The sequence below is a fragment of the Rhea americana genome, unplaced genomic scaffold (genome assembly GCF_003343005.1).
Source record: "Rhea americana isolate MKP2758 unplaced genomic scaffold, rheAme1 scaffold_131, whole genome shotgun sequence".
Taxonomy (NCBI): Eukaryota; Metazoa; Chordata; class Aves; order Rheiformes; family Rheidae; genus Rhea; species Rhea americana.
The window spans coordinates 2,561,441-2,574,325 of NW_028185384.1; the positions used below are offsets into that span (position 1 = coordinate 2,561,441).

Sequence of the window (12,885 nt, forward strand, 5' to 3'; positions counted from 1 at the left end):
TGTTCAACCACACGTTCATCTAACCTAATACCTATTCCCAACAGTCACCACAGGTGATATAGTTTCTCCAAAAGAATGGTGAGAACAGGAAAAAACGYATATGATACTGCCTCTAATGCTCTGCTAGGCTCCAGCTGCCTTCAGCTAAGAAACCTGCTGAATCAGTTGTGGTTTCTATGTATTTAGTGAGTGTCAAAGATTTATCTTCCATAAAACTGTCCTGTTGCCCTTCTGAATTTATGTAACTTCTGACATTCACAACTCCCCACAGCAAAAAGCTCCAGGTCAGTTCCCCACTGCTTATACTCCATTTGGCTCGCTCTAGCTTCGCTGGATGCCCTCACATTCTTGCACTGGAAGAGACGGGGAATGAGGGAACACTCTCCCAGCCACCACAAGACGGGCAAATATTTCTTTCCCCCTCATGCCTTAAATGTCACAAACAAGTAATACAGCAAATGGAAACAAGACACGATGCTGAGGATGACAATGCAACCACAGGATAAGCCTGAAGGAAGGAACATGAGACAGGTTAAGACGCAAATCAAATCACAAACAACAAAATACACTCCATAAATGTGTTAACTGGGAAGACAAAAGGAGGTCTGCTGCTTGACAGGAAAGGAGATTCCTCTCGGCTACATGATTAGCCTAGTTAACAGCATGTGRTAAGAACCTGCGTGAGAACTAATAAAGAATATGTTAGATACTATTCCAATTAGATGTACTCAGGACAGCAGGTCTCAATAAAGTTACTTCTGTAGTACTTAAAAACTGGCTCAAACCAAGCTTTCAGTAATGGACTGATGGAGGGCAAACATGGACCCCAAGAAGGGCAAACTGAGTACCTACACTGAGCAAAAAGGGCCTGGGGAACTCTCGAAGTCTGACAGACTGACTCTGGACATCTAGTGTAGCACAGGAACAAGCCACACAGCTTTTAATTAGCAAGGGGTAACAACTAAGAGTACCTAGCATGGACTTGTGCAGAACAAGCGGTATTTGAAGACCTGAATTTCTTTCTTTAACAGAAGAACTGCTCTGCTGGGTGCAGTGGAATACTAAGACATGATACAAATATGAAAGATCTTTTCCCATCTGCCATTTCCATATGCAAAATAAGAAAATCTGGAGTAGATCAAATTACAGAAAGAAAACACAGAACTAGTTGGACATAAAAACAGAGTATCTGTCAGTAGTTTGTCATTTAGTAGGACAAAAAGAAGCCTGAGGTTCTATTCAGTTTTCACTGAAAAACTAGTAATACAATAAAAGCATACGTATGAAATCAGCAGATGATATTAACCTTGGAGAGACTGCAAGCACATTGGAGGATAGGATCAGAAATAAAAATCGGAGAAACAGTTCAAAAAAGTCAATAATGGAGTTTAGTGGTGAGAAATTAAAAAAAAAAAAGTACAAATACAAAGGGGAAAAACTGGCAGGGCAGAAGCAAAGCAGCTGTAAAGCCTCTGGGGATCATTGTGGCTCACACACTGTGACTTCTGCCAGCTGAGGATGCTGTCACAGAAAGGAAACTAATTCTGGGATTCATTAAATGTCATAAGTAGGATGCTAATAACTTCTCTCTGCCCACTACTGGGACATCTAACCTTTAAAAGGATGTACAAAAGGGTCTGGAAGAGTCCAGAGAAGAACACGACATAAAATAAATTAGGAAAATATGCAAGGAAAGATTAAAGACTTTCGTCTGACTAACTGAGCAAAGAGAACATTAAGGTAAGAACAAGGGGATTCCAATAGCAGTCACCACCATTTCTTTTTTCTTTCTTTCTTTCTTTCTTTTTTTTTTTTTTTAGAAGTTTGTTAGAAAAGTAAGTTGTTGTTCCTCATACCTGCTGAGGCTATAAAAAGATAACCAAATTCCTGTTCTACTCTCTACCATATTTGGGTGCACTCTTGTATCTCTTACCTTGAAAAGATCCTCTCACTGTATGAAATTCAAACTTCCAATTCTCACCATCAAGCCCTTCTCTCACTTTTCTCCTTGCTAGACTCCAGCCCAGTGCCACACCTTCCCCTTCTCCTATGCTCCTCTCTAGCTTTCTGCTCCTCTAGCATGGTGCTCCTAGAGACAGAGGACTTTTTTCCACTGCTCCACACACTTCCTCTTAAGCACAGATTTGTGCTTAATCTCTGTAGTTCCCTCTAAGTGGAATCATCTTTCTCTTGCTATTAGTCACAGACATGCCCACCCAGTCAGCGCTGGTTCTGACCTGTGCCATGTCTTGTCTGAGGCCTGAAATGCCTTTGTGAACTGCTGTGGAAACCTACAGATACACATCTCATTATCAGCATCTGCCAACACTACCTCTGCAAGGACGCTTTGCTACTTCTGGCCCTAAAAGAGCAGCCCTAACAACACCACGGTCGTATGAAGTGGCTTTGGAAACAGGTAGCCTGCAGGTAGCCTGCCCGGTAAAACAGAAGCAGATACGTATTTCTTAGTATCAACAGTGCCAGCTACATTCAATGGCTGAGGGCTGTGTTAACATCCAGTGGAGAAGCAACATGCCATCTAGTGGGGATAAAATGGACAAAGAAGGGCGAGTAATCAGCTGTCCCCAGGGAGGAGAGAGGTTTTTCCACAGAACTCCTCCGAAGGCAGCGTCACATAACCAGATCAAAAAGTTCACATAAGTATTTTAGCGCTCTCAATGCTTACTTTGATGTGAATCAGTTTATGTCACAAAGTCTAGCATGCCATCTACCCCTAACGCTAAACGTTTTTGTTCCATAATATTGCCTAACCTATTCTGCCTGTTCCATACASCAATAGTCACCTGTTCCATCGTTGCTTCATGAAGTTCGTTCAAATTCAAAGTATAGATGCCTTCTTCAGTTCCAAAGATAATGTACTGATCTAAAAAATTTAAGAGAAATTGTTTAATTCAAAAGCTCATTACCACTGTGGCAACAGGTAGGTTTGAAATACCATTGAAAAACAACTTTACCTTTAGTATCTGGATGTATCCACGATGTTGCACAATTAATCTTCAAAGGGCAACCATCAAAGACTTTGGAAAAACATGCTCCCATCTGAAAGAGACCAAAACTGAAACCTGAAACAAATTTGCAGTATAAAGTGTTCATCTTCTGGCAGTTCGCCAACTAGCACACACCTGTACCACTGCTGCTCTCTTCAGATAAAGAAACTCGCTCTAAAATGTTTTGATGCAAAACATTTCATCTTCCYCAAAAGCTACAATGCAGCCTTCCAAATCTTTTCATAGACTTTATATACATTAAGAAACGCAAAGGCAGATCAGAATGATATAAACAAATTTAAGAACCTACTAGACAAGAACAATACTAAGTGCTTATATAATGGCATATGAAGGCAAAATAAGCAGAAATATTCAAGAAAAGAAAACCTTCTCCCATGACTACTGCCATTCTCCATTTTTCTTTATAAAACAGAWAATGCCACTGGAGAGCACAGCCCAAAGAGACTGTCAAGCCTCCATCTCTTCACATTCAGACTGAATGGTGAAAGGATGTTTTTTTAGAAAAGAGATTTTGGAAACAGTACTCAAAGAATTGGGTGAAAAGTAATTAGCTATGATAGGCAGGAATCAGATGAGCTGATAGCTTATTCTAGAATAAGCTTTCTGACACAAGAGAGATGTCAGGAGAGAGGCTTCCAATAATTCCTACTGCAAATGAGATCTCTTACCAGCACCTTCGGTGTTGGTGGTAAACCATTGATTGCTGGCTTCTGTGGGAAGAAAGAAAGCTCATAAAATACCTCCCACACATTRATACAAAACTGTACATTATGCTTCCATTCACCTATACTTAGAAACTTTAACCAGTTAGCTACCACGACAGTGTAATCAGGCAGCTGAGCAGACAGAGAGTCTCAATACTTACAGGAAAATCTTTTTTCTCTTTTTTACGTGGCAGCTGAGGGATTTGTCCAGACCCTTCAACATTTTCTTCAATGAGTTTCAGCATGCCATCTCCATTTCCTGAAAAGAAGCCCATACACATCTTTTAGCACCCCAACACAGTAAAAAAAAAAAAAAAAAAAATTGCCTTGTTCTCTCTTCTCCCCTGTGTCTAGTAAGAGACTAGTGAGCTCTCAATGTCCATACACACATCTCAGGTAGCTGAACCTTCTCAAGGACAGCTGGCCACCCTTCTGCATGCCAAGCTACACAGTGATTAAGGATTCCTGTTATCCCAATACACCCTAGGCCAAACAGGACTGAGAACAAAGCTGCGGCAAAGTCCTCCCTGAYGCTCTTCCCTGCACATTCATTATTCTTACACTCTTCCTGCAGGCACAACAGAGATGGTATTGACTGGCTGAGGGTCCTTGTTTTGACAAAAACGTCTCCACCATGGGTCATGGCTCTAGTAAGAGCCAGCACACAGGTAAAAAGGAAAGCTGCACTGTATAAATAGCTTTTATTAAGTTAACTGTMTACTGAAAACAGAGCGGGCTCCAAACTGATTTCCTTTTAAAGGAAGCAAGTCACCTTTTGGAAATGTAATGCATTTACCCAGGTCGCTGTATCTAGCTGTAAGCAATCCAGGGCTACTGATGCTGCTGGTCATACCGATGGGGGAAGAATCAGCCTGAGGCCCACAAACAGGAATACTCTGTCTCCTGTGAGCTGGCGGGGCTCTGTTTTGCGAGTCAGGAAAATGCTTTATTGTCTGAGACTTCTCATCATCTGGCAGGTTTTCCTCGGGGTAACTGTTTATTCTTGGCTGCAACAAACAAAAGAGAGGAAGATTAATTTGGAAATGGCATCTGGAGGCATAAACTTAAGACAGATTTTGATTAAAGACAGACTGCTTCTACACAAAGGAAAAAAAAAATTTACCAGCATTTGAATAAAGGCATTTGACAGCACACTAATCTGAGAGGTATTCCTTCTCTGACGGAAAAGTCACGGCAGCAGAGAGAGACACAGCATGCAAAGGGAGAATACCTAAAACTCACTTTAGCAAGGACAGCAGAAAGGCCAGGAATTCCCAGAGCTCAGTGAGACTGCACAGGATGCAAGTCAGCATAAAACATGACGCTGCATGAAGTCTGCTGGCAAATGGTATTTAAAAGGATTTACAGCCTGCTAAGGGCATCAGGCAGAAGCACTGCAGAGACTGCCTAAGTGGTATCTCCCCACCTAAAACCTAAAACACCTCAGTCACTTACCTTAGGAGGTAGTGGAGGTGGCCCTGCTCGCTTTAGGGTTGATCTGAAACAGAAAGGTGCAGCAGTTGTCTCAGTTACACCAGCAACGTTAACTAGAACTGCTCGAGCGCAAGGGTTGTAAATAGGACAAGCCAGATGCATAGAAAAGACTGATCACAGTTACGCACAACAGGGTTAAACTAGAAGCCTAAGAGTGGAAAAAAAAGCACATTAATACTTGTTAGAAGTGGTTTTTGATAAATTGTCATTCTTTCATAAATGTAGAAGTTAGAGAGCATTTGTGATGAACGGTATTTGAAATTGGGAAATAAGTGTGTGTTAAGGGACTCGTCCTCTGAAGGCTCCCTCTTCCACTACTTGTTTTTTTTTTTTTTTTTTTGTTTTTTTTTTTAATGAAAATTCCTCCACAGAGTGAAAATGCCGTTTTTCTGGATCAGCCAGTAGATCTTGCCTCTCAAAATTTTTCAAAGTGGCAAAACAAGTTTATTGGACATCATCTAACAGCAGTCTCAAGAGCAACTGAACTGCAGGCCAGTCACCAGCAGGACCCCAACTACTCAGCGCAGTTTGCAGCTTTTGCTCTGGATGAGACAAAAGAGAGCGGCAGAGGAGCTGTGCATCCCCTAACGGGGCTCTGCAGCAATATTTGCACGTCCACGGTCATGATTGTTAGATTAACCTTGCCTTCTGGATACAAAATCTGCTTTAAAGCTTTAGTCACGTCCCTATACACTCTGCTATAACCTCAGGGAGGYGAGCAAGCGAGGACAAGCATTGCTTTGCATACATTCTCCTGATGATCAGATAAACAGTCAAGCGTGCGTTAGACCATTAAATGCAACTAGCCCTYGTTTTTATGAGCAGCAAGTCTGCCCGCAGCGTTTTAAGGGAAGAGGTTTTGCCAGAACACTGCCTGCTTCACGAGAGCCACACGGAATAAATACAACTGTGCACAAAGGAGGTTCACTCACTCTTCAACATCTTCACTCCCGTCGCCAAATTTTGTAAGGAGTCCCCTAGGTAAAATGTTTATAAAAAGTAAGAGCTCTGCTCTAAGGTCAACACGTGCAACCAAACCGATCAGTGATGTAATCTCGTTTCATAACAAGCATCTCCCAGCCCTTTTCAAAACACGGTACCTCCCTCTTAGCCACTATGTTAAAGCCTTTTCCATTTAGTACATTTACTCCCTCGCCCCTGAAACCATCATTTGAGTTTTCTTCCACATAAGCACAGTGGTGCAGATATCATCAGCCGACATTTCATTCTTTCTACCCGGTATTTTTAAATATTGCTGAAATGCCTAACCACGGTATGTATTATAAAAGAAAGAGGAAAATAGAGGGAGCTAGTGGGGGCCAAGTGGAGTAAAGCTTGCACAAAGAATGGGCAGTGGAAAGCTTCCTCCTTTTAGTGTTATATCCTGAAGACTCAGAACTGTTTCTCATTGCAGTGGGAATTTTTGTTTCAAAGCTACCAGAGTGTCAAAAAAAGAAATTGTGACTAGAGGATCACAAGATCACAGAAAATTTCTCTCTAAAACAACAACAAAACCCCTCTGTTATTATCTTGGAAAATGGTAATTTCAAGTTACGTCTTCAGAAAAGAAAAGTCTGAACTGCAGATACTTAATCCATTAAAATGCATTCCTTTACACCTTAGGAGCCAGCATGCCTTTGGTAGGCCGCTGGGATACTGTGAAGTCTACGCTTCCGCACTTCCCAGTTGTGAGAAGGAAGAGGCAATTCAGAAAGTTGGTTGTCTCAATTTTCAATCAGATACAAATTTCTTCAGGGTCCAAAAGTATGGAGCAATCCAAGTCTGGCAGACAAACAGTCTGCAAAGATGTAGTGCAGACACCCCACAACATCCCACCAAGAAATACATCCTACAACACTACCCAACGTACCACGCACCCAGTGAAGAGGGACTGCAGGGATAACTAATTGAAAAACAAAAATGTATCATAAAAATACTAATCCAGTTAATTTTAGATCACGATATAATTTCCCTGCAAGTTATGCCTGCTAAAGGAAAAGCAGCAGACAGTTGTCAACAGGAATTTGTTAAAAAAAACAATCAAACAAAAAACCCAGCAACAAAACCCACCTCCGCAAAGCAAAAAACACATATGAAGAGTCATTTAACATGCAAAAAAGAAACTGTGAACAAGTTCAATCTTCAGGTACAGTTTCTGGTGCTCCCCTTTCCGCCGAGGCAATTCCTGATGTATCAACCAGCAACAACTCCGACACAAGCCAACGGACGCGAAAAGCAAGCCCGCCCCTCTCGAGCACACATCCTTTCTCCGCATCTCTGGCACCACGCAGGATTCCTGGGGACAGAGGAGCTATGCATTTCCTGTTTATCTTCCTAAACTGGAAAGCACTTCCAAGTAAGCGGCACAGATTCACCATCCAGAAACCCCACGGCTGCACTCCTCTCAGCGAGGAAAGCCRCTTCCTGAACCTGTGTCTATTTACTGATTTATAGCAACATTTGCTAAGGCCACATTCACTCTGCTTTTAATACAGTCTGGTACAGTCTTAATAATGTCACAGACAGAATCAGATTAATGGGTCACTTTGCCGGGAAGGATACAAAGATGAGAAATCCCAGCTTTGCTCCCTCCCCGCTCCTCAACCCCGCGGTCTGCAGCTGCCTGCGGAAACCTCGGCACCGACACGAAAGGCTTTAGCCCACCAGGGTCACATGAGCAAAAAAAGGGACAAGGAAAGCAAGAAGTTGCTGTCACTACTAGAGAGGGAAAGGCAGGGCCTAGAAAACCACCGTGAACTTTTGCTATGATGAGAGAGAACAGAAAAATAGGTYGGACTTAGAAAGATTCAAACACTAGCAACCTGCATGACCCGGCCAGCTTTCCAGGGGGCTGCGATGTCAGCTGACGGCTTATGCAAGAATTTATCTGCCAAAAAGCCAAAGAAATTTAGTGTCTGATGCTCAGTTCCAAACAAAGATGGGAAGCAGGCTCTTCTAGCTTAGCAATTATTTTAACTCACACACCATCTTTCCCTATGTCTGTGGACCAGTCAGTATTACTAAACTTCCCTTCTCTTCACTGCAAATTGAAAGATCGCCTTTTAAAGGTGGGATCCAGCAGTTTGCCACAAAAGGAAGCCCCACACACATTAAATTCAGTTCTAGCTTGGAGACAGTTGTACTCYCTTACCTCCAACCTGCTTTTAGCCCAGGGGAAATTAGTTATAGCATTTCTTTTCCTAAAATCTTTCATCCCAATACACYGGAAAACTGTATTAAAGATGGCACCACTCTGATCACACACCCACAGCAGAGGTAGTCGCGCAGTCATACTGRACTCAGTAAAACTAAATCTGCAAAACTGGTTTCTCCTTTACTTACTTGCAAAGGYCTGATTTCAGCATTGCGAACGTACCGTGCCACAGCCTGCCACTGCAATGGCAGTGGTTCAAGGAGAACTGCAGGGCCCACGTGGGATCCCAAACTCAGCCCTTTGCTTCAGAAAATCGACTTTGGCTGTTTTATTTCAGTATAGTGTCCATATATGCACACAACACTTTCCATCTACGACTGGGGAGCTACACCGGTTTAAAATAAACGATCGCTTATCACTAAAAGAGACGAACATTCCTCCTCCCAGACAATGATCCAACCAGCTGCAGGAGGAGGAATGCATAGTTGGTAAAATTGCTCTTAATTTCATTAATACCCAGATGAATSAGGGCTCACGCTTTGATTTTTCACCTTAACTTAATTTTGTCTTCAGACTGTATTTTCATATTAAATCACAAAAATAAAAGATGCTTTTAAACTTTATACTTACCTGCTGCTTCCACCATCAACAAAAGGATTCCAATGTGAAGCAAAGTCAATGCCGGCTGCTACACCCTGAAGATGCAGAAATTTTTATTTAGGACTTTTTTCTAGCAATAACCAACGGCACTTGAAGAGGCCTGGGAGGTTCCCAAGCCCTGCAGAATGACCCCTAATCAGTAAAATAAAATTCCAAAGTGAAGTCGTGTTTTACAATCTAACTACAAAACAATTATTGAAAACGTATCTTCGACTCCTTAGGCTCGGACTTTAAAGGAATATTCCTGTCTTTCTACAGGGTACTGATGGTACCTCACTAATTACAACATCTATGAAGCTGATCAGTCACTTCCAAAAAAGATGAACTCGTATCTACCTGCTGGATTGCAGTACTGCCTTGAAAAACAGGAATAGGGATTTTTCTGGAGGGCTGAGCACCAATGTCTCCAAATTAATTTTAATGGCAGCTGTTGCTATTCATAACACTTATTAATAAATGGAGCTCTTGTGCAGACAGTCACATACTAACCCAAAGGAACATTAATTAGCTGATCTGAAGTAAACTGTGGAGAACTGGAACAAACAGCAGCAGCTCACAGGGAACAAAAATGCCTGCATGTGAGCTGGCTGTGTTCCAAGCAAYGAGAAGCACAAAAAGTCTGGCAATGGGAAGATCAGGGATTCAAATGCAGAATGGCTTCATCACGTTATCAAATTAATTGCTGTATGTCATTTTTTTTCATTTGACCAAGACTCTGCACAAAGCACAGAGGGCAATTCATTTTCCTAAAAATGTGGAGATTGTCYGGGGACAAAGAGTGGTCGTCTCGTGACTTTATAGTTCAGATACCTATTACTTAGAGCTGAGCCACAAAATACTGAAGATGCTACGATTTTAATAAATGATGGAAAAAAYAAACTTGTTCTTACCATTTCATCTCGAGCTTCTGTTTCTTTCCGTAGAGGAGGCTCAAACTGTAGCTTATCAACTACAAAATATTACATTTTCAACTTTAATAAATACTACACTAATGCCTTTTTAATGCTTAATGTATCTGTGAAAAGCATGTTGTAACATATCAGAATAGTATATACAGCTTTAATCTGCCTATAAAATACGACTATCATTTGAATTATCACCATTTTTCACAAAGTCTTAGTTGTCTAAACATTTAAATTTGCAAATGTGAAACCCAYAAGAAGGAAATAGAAGGAAATACAAAGTCATACAATAAAAGTATAATAAAATGTAACCACGTTATTTTTAATGCATGTGAAAAAGACTTTTTTTTTAAACAGTAAGTTTCCTCAAAGTGACATGTATGTGACTCAGAGAAGCAGACTGTATTTAAACCACAATGTCTGAATGTAGAGAAAGCTAGTTTCTGTTCTCAGGATTTCAAATTATATCCAACAAAGTAAAGTATTAACACTGTTTTAAAAGGAAAAAAAATATATATGTATAATGTACACACACACATATATTATTTTTTAAAGAAAATGCACTAAAATACCACATGCTGTGGTCAGGACAGCTATTGCAATAACAAGAGAAGTACCCCGATGGGGTCAAGAAAAGGCTTAACRGATGAACTTGAAAAAGTGTAGAAACAAACATAAAATGCTATGCTTTTCCTGTGTTTTTTCATCACAGCAAAACAGCCAAGATACTCCTGTAAAAAGATGTCTTCTTAATTATCAGCCTACTCTATATAATTACCTGCCAACATCAAGAAAGTATTTTTACTGTTTTAAATRGGACTACACGGTCAGCCTCAAATCACACTACTGAAAGACTATACTGGTCATACAAGGTTTCTATATAAATATTACTCTTCAGCAATGACATGAAATGAAACAGTGGAAAAATATGCAAGTTTTAATTTTGGTTTTGGAAAAAAATTATTGAAGATYCATGTTTATGTGTTGTTTTTTCTGGTTTTGTTTCTCAAGTGTGCCAAAAGCAGAACAGGCTTTCTAGGGTATATAATAAAAGAATAACACCAACATCCTCTACTGGTAAAAATAAACCAGTCCAGCAATACGGGCAAAGTAGGTTAGGGACTTACAGTTTATCTCTGACGCTGTTCTTTCTGCCCTAACATTCCTGTTTGTAGAACGAATTGTATGGCGAATAACGGAGTGCGGCTGTAAGAGTTGTAAACAGAAAAACTTAGGAAGGTTATGTGGTTTTCCATTGCATCTCAATCAATAATTAAATTAACAAAGAAAAGCAAAGCTGTTGTGGTCACACATTGTTACACATACCATCTTTGTCCTAGCCAAGGACCTGTACTGCCATGCACAGGAACTTTATATGTACTCTATAGTGACAAGCCCTGTGGAAGATTTCCTGTTTTCTTCAGCACTGTAATTTCCAGGAGGTCTAAAAATGATGGGGCAGCGCTCCTGTCACGCTAGAAGCTTATACAGTTAAAGCAAAGCAAGATAACAGTAGTTTCACCTAAAATAAAAGATATTCTTACCTCAAAATCATCATCATCTGCTTCACTGTAGTGTGCATGGTTGTCAGGATTATTAACTTTATCCAACAGCTCAACTGCTAAAGATCTTGACAGACCAGGCTGTCCCACAAAACTATGCTAAAAAAAAAAAGAGAAGTTATGATATGCAACTGATAYATAACTTTCATTAATAAACACCCAACATAAAATATGTTATCAAATTTTCCCTAATAGTTTTCTGGGGGCTTGAATATTTCTTCAATGACACCTGAATGGCTAGACTTCTRAGCCCTTCATCAGTATGGGAATGTCATGCTTTTTGGTCAGTTATAATTGGCGATTAAACTCAGTCACACAAACAGTTACACAGTAACTTAATTTTTTACATGAGTAGTTCATTCAAGTTTAGTGAGACAGAATTAGACATGTGAACAACTGCTAAATGGATCAGTTCTCTAYTTGCATGACAAAAAAGCTCAACATCCAGTCTATGCAACTCTTTCTAAGAGGCCAAGACATTCCCCTGTGAAAAGGACAGGCTGAGGACAGAACATGAGGCAATTTCCGGTAATTTTCTATAATAAAAATCTTATAAACTCTTGACACTGAATAAAATCTTGGTACTGCCTGCAGTAGGCCAATGTCTCTTCCATTCAGATTTTATCACCCACATTGTAAGATCAGAGAAAGAAAATCATTGCAGTTTGGTTCTCTAGTGATCTGTTATTCACTTTGAAGCAAGAGATCATTTACTGATGTCACGAAAAGTTCCAAATCACTTACAGAAAGGAGTCTTTCTGCTGTTGGCCTTTTCTTTGGATTTTTTGTAAGCGCTATTTTGACAAAATTATGGAATATTGATGACCTTAAAGGAAAAAAAAAAGGTTTTCAAAAAGATTAAATTGCAACATAGTGACTAGACAGATTACAAAAGGATGTGCTAAATTAGAGTGCTGTCCAAGTACCTCAGTACACCTCAGATCTGAATAATTATGTTACYGAGTCAGCCAAACAGAAAGAAAAAMATTTGTTTCGTGGAACACGCATGGAAAATGTTGTGGTAGGATACAGCAAATAAACCAATTTGCTATTTCAACTTTTTTGCTATTTTTTGCTATTTCAACTTTTACAAATTTCAGTTATTATGGAACTAGGTTTCAGCAATAAAAATTGTGAATTAGGTATCCACCAAACTCCCAAAAAAGTTCTCTCTCATAACATGGAAACCCACCTGCATGTTTCTGAACCACAAGTTTCAGGCTTTTCAGAATCAAGTACTTAATTACAGAAAAAGGTCGCCTTTGAGGCAAGRAAATAACACCCTGTGCATACAGAGTTCTACTGTATATAAGTACTTACAGAGTGAACGCATTTTCTCATACATTGTTGACTTAGTTTTTTATGTTATCTATACRACAT

General features: G+C 40.2%; 1 protein-coding gene across 1 annotated transcript in view; it reads right to left on the reverse strand.

Annotated features, from left to right (window-relative positions):
* The window catches only part of MAP4K5 (mitogen-activated protein kinase kinase kinase kinase 5), a 62,276-nt gene that overhangs the window by 14,098 nt on the left and 35,293 nt on the right, over positions 1 to 12,885 (reverse strand). Inside the window, exons 11-22 of the mRNA XM_085297880.1 lie at positions 12,250 to 12,331; positions 11,488 to 11,604; positions 11,071 to 11,149; positions 9,932 to 9,990; positions 9,012 to 9,076; positions 6,160 to 6,204; positions 5,189 to 5,231; positions 4,530 to 4,740; positions 3,895 to 3,992; positions 3,698 to 3,739; positions 2,976 to 3,060; positions 2,805 to 2,884 (exon numbers count right to left, since the gene is read on the reverse strand). Coding sequence (XP_085154006.1) covers positions 2,805 to 2,884; positions 2,976 to 3,060; positions 3,698 to 3,739; positions 3,895 to 3,992; positions 4,530 to 4,740; positions 5,189 to 5,231; positions 6,160 to 6,204; positions 9,012 to 9,076; positions 9,932 to 9,990; positions 11,071 to 11,149; positions 11,488 to 11,604; positions 12,250 to 12,331 — 1,006 coding nt within the window. The remainder of the gene's footprint in view (positions 1 to 2,804; positions 2,885 to 2,975; positions 3,061 to 3,697; positions 3,740 to 3,894; positions 3,993 to 4,529; positions 4,741 to 5,188; positions 5,232 to 6,159; positions 6,205 to 9,011; positions 9,077 to 9,931; positions 9,991 to 11,070; positions 11,150 to 11,487; positions 11,605 to 12,249; positions 12,332 to 12,885) is intronic.